The 13,649-nt window shown below is 36.6% G+C and overlaps 2 protein-coding genes across 5 annotated transcripts in view; one reads left to right on the forward strand and one right to left on the reverse strand.

Moving 5' to 3' along the window:
- The first annotated feature begins 129 nt into the window (after positions 1-129).
- On the forward strand, positions 130-4,601 carry LOC137386890 (lysM and putative peptidoglycan-binding domain-containing protein 3-like). 4 transcript variants are annotated; one of them, XM_068073086.1, is made up of 5 exons: positions 132-265; positions 1,171-1,366; positions 2,157-2,538; positions 3,030-3,197; positions 3,468-4,601. In XM_068073086.1, the coding sequence occupies exons 3-5, from the start codon at positions 2,179-2,181 to the stop codon at positions 3,900-3,902; spliced, it is 963 nt and encodes a 320-aa protein (XP_067929187.1). In that variant the 5' UTR covers positions 132-265; positions 1,171-1,366; positions 2,157-2,178; the 3' UTR covers positions 3,903-4,601. The 4 variants fall into 4 exon arrangements, with proteins under 4 accessions (XP_067929186.1, XP_067929187.1, XP_067929184.1 ...); XM_068073083.1 differs by having other exon boundaries at positions 3,030-3,227; positions 3,468-4,600; XM_068073084.1 differs by having other exon boundaries at positions 1,171-1,331; positions 3,030-3,227; positions 3,468-4,600.
- LOC137386889 (FYVE and coiled-coil domain-containing protein 1-like) overlaps positions 4,532-13,649 on the reverse strand; it is a 25,579-nt gene continuing 16,461 nt past the window's right edge. Inside the window, exons 13-20 of the mRNA XM_068073082.1 lie at positions 12,597-12,763; positions 11,307-11,442; positions 10,789-11,035; positions 9,797-9,891; positions 8,818-9,167; positions 7,032-7,197; positions 5,347-5,516; positions 4,532-4,661 (exon numbers count right to left, since the gene is read on the reverse strand). Of these exons, the coding sequence (XP_067929183.1) occupies positions 4,625-4,661; positions 5,347-5,516; positions 7,032-7,197; positions 8,818-9,167; positions 9,797-9,891; positions 10,789-11,035; positions 11,307-11,442; positions 12,597-12,763 (1,368 nt within the window). The 3' untranslated portion in view covers positions 4,532-4,624. The remainder of the gene's footprint in view (positions 4,662-5,346; positions 5,517-7,031; positions 7,198-8,817; positions 9,168-9,796; positions 9,892-10,788; positions 11,036-11,306; positions 11,443-12,596; positions 12,764-13,649) is intronic.

Here is a 13,649-nt window from a genome sequence, read left to right on the forward strand (position 1 = left end):
ATATTTTTTGTGTCGTTGTCAGCGCCCCAGCTAGGGATGCTCGGATTGGATATTGTGCCCGCTTCATTGGTGAAAGAAACTGGGGCTATCTGCGATGTGTCACGACCAAGGAGTTTAGTGTACTCGCTCTGCTAAGTTGGATCCTATCGCTTGTCACTATTTTGTTATCTTTTTACACCCATCATAGCTACACTTGTGTCGGAAGAGTAGTCAATTTATTTATGCTATTTGCTATGCTGAATATATCATAATCACACTTTAAAAGGTACATTCTTTCAATTAGCGGTTGTATGAAGTTTTTGCTAAATTTTTACGAAGACATCAGCTCCGGTGCAGATTTTTTAAATTTCGTTTTGTCTTACAAAAGTCACAAAAAGATACTACTAAAATATTTGGTTGCTGTGGTTCATTACTTCAGGTATGACATCGTTGTTGAGCTTAGCTCAATGTACGACTTCGCCATTAGGAGCTTCTTACCTCAGATCTTACCTCAGATAATTTAGAACACTCTAAAAAACTGGTACATGGCTTATCTAGTACATGTATAATTATTGTAGTAGTTATATGTCATCAGATTTGTTTTTTTTCAAGCATGTAAACACTGTTTTTTATTTTTTTGTATTTTAGCAAAAGTTGCCTCAAAGATGTGAAAATGATACGTTTGAATTTTGCTACGATATATAAGCTATTATATGTTTCTGCCTACTATTGCATCATATTCGCTTGAATATATAGGCCTATATATAGTTACACTGTTATGGGTGAAAATGGAGAAATTATGTTATGCATGACCAATCCGAATTCACACACAACACAAGTGTTGAATTTGCTTTGTCATCTCATTCTATTTTGACCATGTTCAGTTTGTGCACTTTTGCTTTGTCATGTGGAACTACTTTGATTATTAATGGTTCAGGTATAAGTGAAGGTGTTAACCTTTTGTAAGCAATACTGATATTTACCAGGAAAAGGTACTTTTTATTCTATAATTCCAACAATTAAAATACACAACTAACAAAGTTCTAAACAATAATACTAATGACACAAGGCTAAAATTGCCAGTAAAAGTTACACCCTTACTCGAGTGGTTGTCCATGTTTGCTTGCTCGGTCTGTACATCTGCGAGTTTTGACAATCAACTGAGTGTAATGGCAGTCGTTATATATAGAGATTTGGTAGATGAGATAATGAAGTGAAAGAGTATCAGCTGATGATGGAGAAAGAGGCTCCATAGGTAGGGAAAAGATAGAGGCTCCAGATGCAGGGTGAAAATAGAGAGAGGCTCCAGACGCAGAGGAACACGTCTCAGCAGGCAGAGAAAGCCTCAGCAGGTCCTTGCGAAAGAGAGAGATAGATAGATCAACCGGTGCTGAGTCATTGGAGCTGTTCTCTTTTATATATCTCTGATAGCCTATGTGAAAGTGTTTAGGTGCTCAGGTTCTGTTCTTTATGTTGCAGAGGGTTAGCCATTAAGTGAACTTGTCTTCAGTATGTTATGAGAATATAGTGATTGGAAATGATGACTAACTTCAATTGTTTTGGTCGTGTCTGGTACAGGTCTGATATCTTTTAATGGTTTGCTGGCGTGTCAATTGATGCCTTTTTCCTTTTGGGCTACTTCTACAGGAGCTTTCTAAGCTGTTTTGTAGTAATGTAATGTATTAGGTGTCATGTTCATTGCAATACTGCATATGTCTCCGGTGTTTAGTCATTTCTCCATTGTGCTATCTGCTTTTGCTAATACTTCTATTCAACAACACCACAGGTATCGCATGTTTCGATAGTTTAATTATAAAAAGTTTATGTATGTCTCCCAGTGCTTTAATTGTGATACAATGATTTGTTTCCGCATTTAAGATGTGCTACATAACCTTCTACAGCCTTTGCATGCTTGTTGGGGTTAGTTTAAATGTTAGTTTGTTAGCTATTAGCAAGTTTAAAATCTGACATGAAAAGCAATAAAAAAATTAACATCGTCTCTAGAAAGTATATAATCCTATAAACGTGAGAGATGTTTTAAAAGGCTATTTAAAAAAGTTCACCTAGTTTTGACAAAGAACGAACGAGATGAGCATTTCATTACTTCATTTTTTGACATCATGAAGATTCTGGCTAAGTTAAATGTAGTTTTATTTAATGTAATCTTTGTTCTGCAGCTCGATTCGTTGATCAAGCAAAATGAGTCGCAATGGCTACTCCAAGCTCCCGAGTTCACTAGCTTATGATGATTATGAAGATATGGAAGCTGATCAGCCTCGCAAAAAACGAAAACCAAAAAGCCCTCATGGATCTGGTGAAAAAAAATCACTTATTGCGCCAAACAAAAATAAAAATGTCTATGTATTTCCTGATGGGACTGTATCTGAGCATGAAGATGAGACGATAGAATTAAGCAGTCTTCCTCAAAAAAGTCCCGCCACTAGTCAGAGGTCATACAAGTCAACTAGGTTGAGTCAACACAGTGATGTCATAATTAAAGAAATTCCACTTACCAAGACAGACACACTCCATGGAATAGCCATTAAATTTCGTTGTTCAGTAAGTACGAGGGCTGTATAACACACCCTCTGTCGATTATTATAAATGCCGGTTATATTTGAGACTATTTTCAAAACCGCATCTTCTTGCGGATGAAATTTGCAATTGGGATATTAGTTTTGAAGAATTTTTAATCGTCGAAGCAGTTTGGAAAACTAGCTTTTTTACCACCTTTGAGAAGCAATTTCTAAGCTTTGTTTTACAGTTTATTAGTTTCATGTTTAAATAAGTCATATTCTAAGCTAGCGAATATCCTAGTTAGCAATCACTTTGTGGGATCCTGCTTTGTACTTTTTATAGGTTTCAGAGAATAATTTCTTTTTCAAAGATAGTTTGGTAATTTCCATCAGACTACACTTTCTGCGTTCAGCCTAGCAATTGTAAAATGAGTAAACACAATTTTCATCTAATTTCATTAATAAAATTGTAAGTAATATTTTGCCCCATGGAACTTTCGGGTAGAAGAATTTTCCCTCAATGTAATTTTGCAGGTATCCGAAATAAAGAAAATAAATGGATTCTATACAGACCAGGAATTTTATGGCTTCACATCTTTAAAGATTCCTGTCCATTCACACCAAAGTTTATTGCATCAAAAATTAGAGGAAACAGCACGGGAAAGACAGGCTGCAGGGGATGACCTTGTCGCCTCTACTAAGGTGAAGTCACCCGCAGATATTGTCAGCAGTGTGAGTAGTGCTACCGCCCCCTCTGATTCTTTCACACTCTTTGCTGTTTCTTCATGTCAGATTTGGTGGAAGTCTCCCTTGTCTAATTGATCAGTTTTCCAGTATTTACTCATTTGACTTTTGACCTTTGATAACAGCTACTCGTTACCATAGTTTCCTATTAAGTTGTTTGTTCATCTCAGAAGCTGCTATCATTCTCCTCACTGTATCGCAACTGTATTCAACGTGTGACTACTTTAGGAGGCAAGTGAAGAGGAAGACAGCATTGCGTCGGGAACGACTGGTGCACAGTCTCTCACTGCCATGATGCAGCTACGGACAGACCCTGATGATGAGGAAGCTTATGCTCTCCTAGACAGGCAACCACACCATAACCAACACTCGAACAGCAGCAAGCGAGACATAGGAAAGTTTAATAAGTTAATAAATAAAAAGGATGAGGAACTGAGAGAATTAGCTGAGAAGGTGCAACAGCAGGCTAATGGCAACGAAGTGATAACATCACTGCAAGCTGAGGCAAGCCAGCTATCTACTTACCGACGGAGGAATAATTGTCTTTCTACTTTGTCACCATCACTACTCTGCATTGTGACCATTTCCATTATAGTATTCGCTGCTATGATAGCATATGCTGTGCACATTTACCTGTCTCATCACAATTCTGGTCACGCGTAACGTATAGCCTTTAGTCCACAAGTGTATCAATTGAAGTATGAATTTTTTGAGTTTAATTAATAATTCATTTGAAACGTTTTTTCCACACAGCCAACTCTCTATTTTAGCGAATGGTCTTAATTTTTTGCCCCGTAAGTTGGGATGGGATGGTGTGGGCCCCTATTTTCCTATGATTCTCAATGATTGTTACCAGTCTTACCAATAAGTGTAGCCTTTCTTAAACACTTAATTATTGTATTTTTATTGTTATTTTTATAATTATATGTCCTACGCATTAAAATATTTTATTTTAATAGAAAGTCATTTTATTGCCTGGTGACAATCGCAAAAGTCCTAGTGATTGGTATTGATACATTACAGTCAAAAACTAGAAATATTAAGATGCAGGGACGGCCCATTCATTTGCATCTCATTTCATAAAAACATTACATACACAATATTTCATATGAAATACATAATTATTCCCAGCAAAGCCTCTGTAGAAATAATCAATGCACAGCAATCCTTTCATATAATACAAATATAGGGGGTTTATGCCTATCCGACTAGAAATGTATGAAAAAGAGAAAACAGCATACATAGCAATCGTATATAAATTAGTTTTGCTAATATATTACTAAATTTGATATAAAAAGCTTTATATAAATCAGTTGAAAAAGGGTGCCTCTGATCATCCCACCATTTGGTGAATTGCTGACGGAGTTATCCCCTCAATGTGTTGATTATGCTAATGTGATGAGGTACTGTAGAGTGAGTTCACTAAAATTTAAAAGGAAAAATAAAAATAGAGCTGTAGCTATCACGAGTGGGGCTTTAGCAGATGTGATCCACTTGAGTCAAACAACTTTATCTAAGCAAATCAATGTGCAATCAAGCTACCACAAAATTACATGTACAATGAAAGTAACAACAAAAGCATAGATCTACGAGTCAGCCAGAAATTTGCCAGTCGGACAAAGATCTACTAGTCGAACAGAGATCCACTAGTCGGACAGAGATCTACTAGTCGAACAGAGATCTACTAGTCAGACAGCGATCTACTAGTCGGACAGATATCTACTAGTTGGACAGAGATCTTTTAGTCGGACAGAGATCTACTAGTCGGCCCGAGATCTACAACACTATTTTTTCAGCATCGCAAATAAGTTTTTTATTCATAAGCTCCAATTAAAACTGGCAGACGTTCATCAAAAAATTTGCCTTATAACCAAATAAGCAAAGTACCTAGCTATTCTCCTTCTTTTTGCATGGCATGTTCAATTGAAAGTTGCTTGCACATGAAGATTCCATGTGGGGGAATTTGTGGTGGTTAAAAATTTTAGTAAATACGCTACTTCCCAGCATGATACTTAGTGTGGCATTTAAAGATTTTGTGGAAACTCCTGTAGCGAATATAGGGAAAACAAACCCGGGCTAATGATTAACTACAATACAAACTGTATACCTTTCGGACTTGTTGATAAATGTGAAAATGAAGAATCCACTGTTATGGCTAACCATCTCCCCTTTGAATTCCCGTTTATGAGAGCGACACTTGCATTCTGGGATGAGTATTTCATTTCCTTGGCTGAAGCCAGTCGTCGAAGGTTTGAAGTCAAGTTGAAAGTAAACGGGCTGTAAAATACCGATTTACAGATGAACTTCCACAAATTTTAATAGATTTTATCAGAAAGTATCGAAATTTTTCTATCATTTTCGATTGTTTTTAAAGACGATTATGACATCTACAGTTGCAAAGAGACAAAAAGAATAGAGACGTGTAACATTGCAACTTGAACACAATAGCCGGTATCAACCATGGCAACAATAGCAACGAGGGACATCATTTGGACATATTTTTCTTCTGAGCATTTTAGCCACGATCAAGTTTTGTTGATTTTAATCTTGAAAAATCCCGGCAGTCAGATCATCTCAAACATCAAAAACAATCACAAATTATAGAAAAATACAGATACTTTCTTATAAAATCTACTAAAGTTTCGTTTAAGTTTATCTTCAAAGCTTTGACAACAAATCAGAGATTGCCCGGCGGGATTTCAGACAAATCACGCTGAAACTCAGCTTGCTCACCGCATATTTATCGTTTGCACATCTGGAAGGAAGTTTCAGGACTATTGAGTGACAACTAAGAAATCAAACATGAACCGGTAATTATATAATAACAGTCTGGTGGGCCATTCACTGGTTCATTGTTATACATGGACATCATAAAATTGCAACAGCTGTAGCAATTTTATAGACATGAGAAATGACACTACCTGAACAACTGCAATGTCCACAACGCACAACAATTATCAAAATTTTTCAACTTTTTTTTTCAGCACGGTGCATTGAATGAGATTTGTACAAAAATATAATATGCACAAAGAAAATTATTATAATCTTATCATAAACCTTGATGACTCAATGAAATAACATTATCTTCCGCTGTCGCTCATCAACAGACAATAGACAGCAGCACAAATGCCTGTCATGTTGAAACAACTCAACTCTGTCTGTGACTACCAGTGAGCCTGGCGATGCCCGCGGTTTCTGTCATTTTTAGTCAGATAGTCTACAGGGGGGTGTTTAAAGGTAGGTTCTCAAGAACCAGATGAAGTTTTGAAACCAAATATTTTGGGGATCTGGCGGCCGGCACGAAGGGTATGCGTGTGGAGTTTGGACAAAATCAACCAAAACATGTGGAAGCTTTTATGCATGAGATAAAAGCACACACACACACACATATCCACCAATATCCACACACATCTACCAATACCCACCAACCGACACACATCTATTCACACTAGCACTCACACAGCCATACACATACTCATACACACTCATTCTGCACACACACCCACATACATATACACACCCACTCACATACACCCCCACGTAGACCCCCAACATACCCAACAACATGCACAGAGACCAAGTAAGATTTAGCAATATAGATTCACTAATCCAGCCACATTATAATAACAATAATAATAATTAGGTGTATAATAATAATAACAATAATAATTAGGTGTATTTACTAAATGATATCCAGAAGCAAACCGATTGCCTACTATATTGGTTCAACCTTGCTGCCACCACAATTGGTAGCAAAATATTCTACACATATAATGTATGTGATAAACACACCTTAGATTGAGACATCAGTGTCCATGCTAAAGTTGTGTCCTCCTTGTCTACGATAACGCAGACAGTGTGCTGAGAGAGAGCTTGTATGCTGGTTTCGACTGGCTCGGATAACTGCCCCGTCTCAGCATCTAGCACCACGTTATACTCTTCCCTTAGCGAATCTGATCTAATGATGAAATTGGCAAAGAATGCAATATGACTGTGTGTTTACATGAATATGGAGAGTATTGACATTGAAGACCGGAGAACAAACATCGACTTTTGATAGACATCCACTACTAGTACATGACCTGCTGTTCAAAGTTATACTTCCAATAGCTACACTAACCAGACTTGAAGTTAATATTAAATAACCAAAAGTCTATATAAATGTTAAGCTACACTTCGAGAGAGAGAGAAAAATTACGCGTAATCTTGTAAGCATATGAGTTGTGAATAAATATCTGAAAGGCTTGATAAAATATTATTTGGCCTTGTGGAATTTAGCGAATAAACTTTTTGGAAAAGCAAAATAAAAAGAAGCAAAATCAAAAAACTACATAATAAAGTTTTACGAAGTTCATTAGAGATATTTTAGACTTGAAGATGACTCACTTAAATTCGATCTTTATCGGGAAATTAATAATTCAATTCACAATTATTTTGCACCATAGACCGTGTAAGAGCCGATTCAATTCGGTTTCAAGCGCGAAACAAAACAATTCAATACTCAATTTTTAGCTATCATAACTTCAATGAATCAATTAAATTCAAATTTAATTCAATCAAATGGAGAAATTCAGTTATTTATCAATTCTTACCAAACAATTGACTGATGGTAATCTATAAAAATAACAGAAGACCCCAAACACTAAATTAACTACATGTATTAGCTCAGCCCCTTGACTGTTTGTATATCAAATAACGCGTCAGGTATTAATAAATACAAAATGATAAGCATGATAAATATAAGCATGACAATACGTACAATCATAAAAATAAACATACCTTCTAAATGACTAACAATACATTTGTTTGCATGACAATCAAAACGGCATAACTAAGCCTATTGCCAGTGCGCAGGCAAACCATAAAACTACACTAAACTAGTGCACAGCACATATTATCGACCAATAAAATATGCGCAATGATATCAAAGTCTTGTGGAACCGCGTGCGGCTGGCAGCATTTGACTGCACTGACATCCTCACTTCAGAACGCAGCAAATAACAGATTAATTTACTATAATATCTCTGTCCATGATGGATTTTTGTTAATGCAGCAATAATCATAGAGATAATAAAGACAAAAGGAAGCATTGATTCATTTTGACTCGAGTCATTTTGCTTAGTGAAAATAGAGATTCGAGTCAATTCATTTACGATAACAGTAAAAAGAGAAGTCAATTTTATTGGGGAGATGTGCCAAGTGAATTCAATTCTGCAGTAAAATTCATTTGTGAGTTGAGCCTTAAAGCTTGCTCGAACAAGCATGCTAACTAGAGCGCCCATCTCTGGTATTTATTATTATGTAAAAGCCTAAGATTCTGCTCGATCTAAATAAGTTGCACAACCACACGCTGTATATTATTAATTTGTGCGGAAACACTAAAGCCTTCTTTACGAGTTCATTCACTACTCGTGTAACAAAGTTCTATATGAACAAAGCCTTCAGATCATTATAGACTATGCTATGCTGCGGCTGTGTAATAATTAAAATGTTTTCATATTCTAGCATCCGCAGTCATAAAATTTTTCACTCATTTTTCCCCTTTGAAGTGCTACTAGTAGGAATACATAAGCAGTACCTTGTCAGAGACACTCCCTCATCTTCATGCGTCGCCATGCATTTCACTGCATACGAACTTTCTTCCGAATGTTCCCTCTCTCTAAATTCACCATTTGTCTGAAAACTGTCTGTTTTGTCTGTTAGTAAGAGTTCTCTTTCCGTTTGTTCATGCCCAGTATGTTCACCTTCTAATGGTTCACTTTCTGTTTGTTCTTTCTCTTCTTGATCACAGACCCTTGGTATCAACTCTTGTTCTTCTAAAACAGGCTCTTGTTCTGTCTCTGACGGAGTTATCAGCTCTTGTGCAAAAGTTGCCTGATTCTCCTCACCATGAAGAGTCTCTACACCCTGATCACCTTCTGAGTTATTCTACAGTGTGGTGAAAGAGGACAAGCATAAAATCAAACAAAGCATAACTTAAGAAAAAACTGCATAAAAATATTTTTTTAAACATCTCGGCAGAGTTGCGAAATTGCCAACAAATTTCACAGTACAAGCAAACCTTTAACCTAGGCAGCCAAATAGGGACTTGAGCAGATAATTTATAGATAACCTTGTTCAAAGAATGAGCGATTCTAATTTTGAAAAAAGCATCGCATCTGTTTCCAGTCGATATTTTGCAAAGATCGTAAACCTTCCTGTCTGTTTTTATGACTTGAAAATGTTGATAACACCGGGTATTTGGTCAAAATTACACAAAAATGATATTCAAACATCAATCTGTGATGTTACCTTCTACTGTCAGTTAACCTTTACTGCTCATTCAATGCATATCGTGGTAATAAAATAACTTTTTATCTGCAGGTGTAAATATATGTTTTTTCTTCTGGAATTATATTGGTTCTGGTTTCCAATCGGTCAGGTGTTTAAACTCAAGAAGAGGTACCTGAATTGCGAACACACCTTACCTTTATCCGAGACAATTCTGAAAAATAACTGCTGAATCAATCAAACCACCTGAGCTAGGCTAGGAATAATGCAGAAAAAGCAGGACCTACAGGAAAAGAAGTTGTATCTGGTTGATTGTCCGGAGAGGTATCGCGCAAAGGTCTAGTAACAGAGCTTCTCTCTGGGGTAGAGCGTCTGGAATCATCTAAAATATTTCAAACTATAAGGTGATGCAAGAGAATTGGTGCAGAGACCTGGTGTGCTATGGAAGCTTCAAAATAACAAGCTTCTGAAATACGATTACATAATATCTTGAAGCACGTAGCATATTTTTCAACTCTAGTATCTACTGTAACAGCTCTATGGTTTTAATAAACAGGATGTATGTAACAGGCGGCAGCAAAGCTGTGTCAGCAATGCTATGAATTGTGGGCAAAGTGTAACTTCTCTAGAAGAGAAGCAGGCAAATACCACAAAAATCACCTATACAAAGCGATTTTTGTGGCATCTTTCATAATGCCACAAATTTATGGTCTGAATATATGCAGATTCATTTAACACATGGGCATTGTGTATCTCGCAGCAACACTCTATACAGTGCTGATAGTAATGTAAAGCTGCGAAGTATATTATACACCATGTCTATATCATAGACATATATGATGCTCACGCATATTATACACACATATGTAAGGTGCGTATCATACACATGTGTATATACAATATACACTCATACACATACTTGTATATATGATGTACATATCAGGTTCAAGTATATGAGGTAGAGATCATTGAGTATGTACACAATCAACACATTATATGCATACAATGTCTACATCATACACATATATACAGCACATATATGGTACAAATGCATTGTCAGTTACATGTACATGTATGCAATGTGGATAGCACACACATGCATATGATATACATATCGTGGCCATGTATAGAATGAAAATACCACACACATGTATAGGATACACATATGTATATACGGTGTACCTTTAGTTACATATAGTGGCATATACTCTAAACCAAGCGTAAGTCAGACAAACATTTTATGGTTGCAACAAAACCACAACGGCTACCCTTAACTTACCAGTTGGTGAAGAAACATCACTTGTCAAGCTGAAGCGTCTCACAGGGAGCGTCGGTATTGTCACCGAGTCTACGCTATTCTCCCCAGTAATAATAGAAGAGTTGAGAGACTCAGCTGGAGCAGGCTCTCTCTTCTCTATATAACATTGATTGCAGCATCGTTCCTTTCTCCTGCTGCCGCTACCCGTCAGCGTCCAATTATTGCAACACTGCCAGCAGAATACTTTACCGCACACTCTGCAGTGGTGCTGCAATATAACACAGACATTAACTAGCAGGTACACGCTAACTTAGAGCTGTCACTACTCTCGGTTACAGAAGATACTAGCACAGGTGCATGGAGTTGAGATAAGATCCATATGTCAATTTGAACCTTTCAATTAATTGCAACTCGTAGACTAATCTCAAACCTCTTTCTATACCTACATGTAGTTTCAGTGCACTCATGAACTTTTACCATCCATGTTGATCTGGAACATCGAATACTGCAAGAGCCAATAGGAAACAAAAATGAGCTACCTTTCTGAGGAGCATTGTGAATGCGCTGTTGCAGCCCATGCAGTTGGTCACATCAGCGCTCGACACCCAGGTCACAACCCTTTGCTGATTCTTAGACATGAGCTCATCAGTAGTCTGCCAAAGAGTGTCCTTATCCCTACAGATGGAGAGGCATGATATACCACCCTACCTTACAATGCTTTTATATGAGAGGTTTGTCAGCTCTTTCATATTTCAGCATCTTGTCTAGACTTGACTATCACTTGGTTAATCACTCCCTGGTAATCTCAGTAAACTTTGACTGTCATAAGTTGGTGAACAGAAAGGCAAGGCATCTAGCCAAGCAAACAGGTAGCAGAAAGGAAAATAGACCACAAACAGGCCCTTGATATGCCTTGGAATAACAGCTAGTCGCATGACAAGCGATGAATGAAATCAAGAAACAATGGCAGCCTAAATGAGGATCTAGTAATAGCTATGTGCACAGTAAATTCACCAACTTAATATTCCACGACCTGGTATCACATGTAGTTGAATGTTTACACTTTCCAAATTTCTCATATTATATACTATATATTATTGCTCAAAGTGCCAAAATATCCTAAGCTAACACTTTACGGTGTAGCATAAACACTAGCAAACAGAGAAATGGAAAACACATGCAAAAATTAAGAGCGTCTTAAAAATTATTTACAAAATACCATAAAGATTTAAGATTAATATTCTAATATTAGAAGAAGTTATAGTAAGTTTCATAATGTTTAGGTGAGGAGTCAAGTCTTAACTTCGATAGACCATGATGAGATACAAGTCTTTACGGTGGTAGACCATGATGAAATACAAGTCTTTACTGTGATAGACCATGATGAGATACATGTCTTTACTTTCATAGACCATGATGAAACCAAAAGGGTTTAAAACTTAATTTTCAATACAACTTAGCGGTGGCTACAAAACTAGTTCACCTAAAGTTGGCAAGTGGGGAGATAATCTCAGATAAATCACCTTACATACATTACATGAGCAATGATGGGCTGCGTGACAGGCAATGCATGTGCTACAAAGACAATAACACGGTGAATGACAGGGTAATAAATTGGCAACTGTGAAAATGGCATACTGCATTACAGGCAAGTCACGTCCTACAGAAACAGCGATGGACAACAGTACGGAAAATGTGTGCTACAGAAACAATGATGGCTCGAAAAACAAGCAATGCACGCCACAGAAAGGATGATAGCCTACGTGATAGACATTGCATGTCCTCCAAGAACAAGAATAGCCTACATGCCAGGCAATGCATGTGCTTACTTGATGAGCTTGACAAGACGCTTCATGAGCATAGTGTTGTCTTCTCGAAGTTGGTGGAGCTCATTCTCTGCTTTGGCTCGCTGTGTGCCCTGGTCCAGTTTGAGTTCCACCAAAGACTTTTTCATCGTTCTGTTGGACTCTGTCAAGGTATCCCATTCATCTTTGTACTGCAAGTATAACCGCTGCAACTATATTGTATACTAGAAATTCCCCTGTCATACAGCCCCCGACCAAAGTGATATTGGAAAAAAGAAAGGGTACTGATGGTTGAGAAATGCAATATTAGCAGTCAAATGGCACTGCAGTGCAAAAGGATAACTGCAATGGTAGCTGTAATGTACTGGGTGTGGGTGTTATTATATACAACAAACAGCAATAATGAAAGGAAAAGATTATATGTTTATATCTCTCCCCCTGCACTAGGAGAAATGCAATATTGGCCAATATTAGAAGTAAAATGCACTGATATTATTAGAATAACCAATATTATTAATATAGTAATAATAGAAAACCAATGCACAATTTTGTTTACATTTCAAAACGTCATAGCTAACAATATCAAGAAGTTGTGATATTTATATAGATTTTTAGAAAATCTATTTTAAAAAGTGTTTGGTCATGACAAACAGCAATAATGAACGGAAAGGGTTATATGTTTATATCTCTACCCCTGTAATAAGAGAAATGCAATATTAGAAGTAAAATGCACTGATATTATTAGAATAACCAATATTATTAATATAGTAATAATAGAAAACCAATGCACAATTTTGTTTACATTATAAAACGTCATAATTAACAATATCAAGAAGTTGTGATATTTATATAGATTTTTAGAAAATCTATTTAACAAAACTATTTAGAAAAAATAATAACAGTAACATATTGCCCATCATCGATGTTGTTAGTGTGACTATAACACTTCAATAGTCATCCAAACTTATAATTAAATATTGTAATAATCTCATAAGAATCGTTAGAAAAAAATACCATCGTCATTTCCTTTACTTTCACTGCTTTGGACATCAGTTAGAATACCAAAGTACTCAAAAG

This window comes from Watersipora subatra, chromosome 2, assembly GCF_963576615.1.
Source record: "Watersipora subatra chromosome 2, tzWatSuba1.1, whole genome shotgun sequence".
Taxonomy (NCBI): domain Eukaryota; kingdom Metazoa; phylum Bryozoa; class Gymnolaemata; order Cheilostomatida; family Watersiporidae; genus Watersipora; species Watersipora subatra.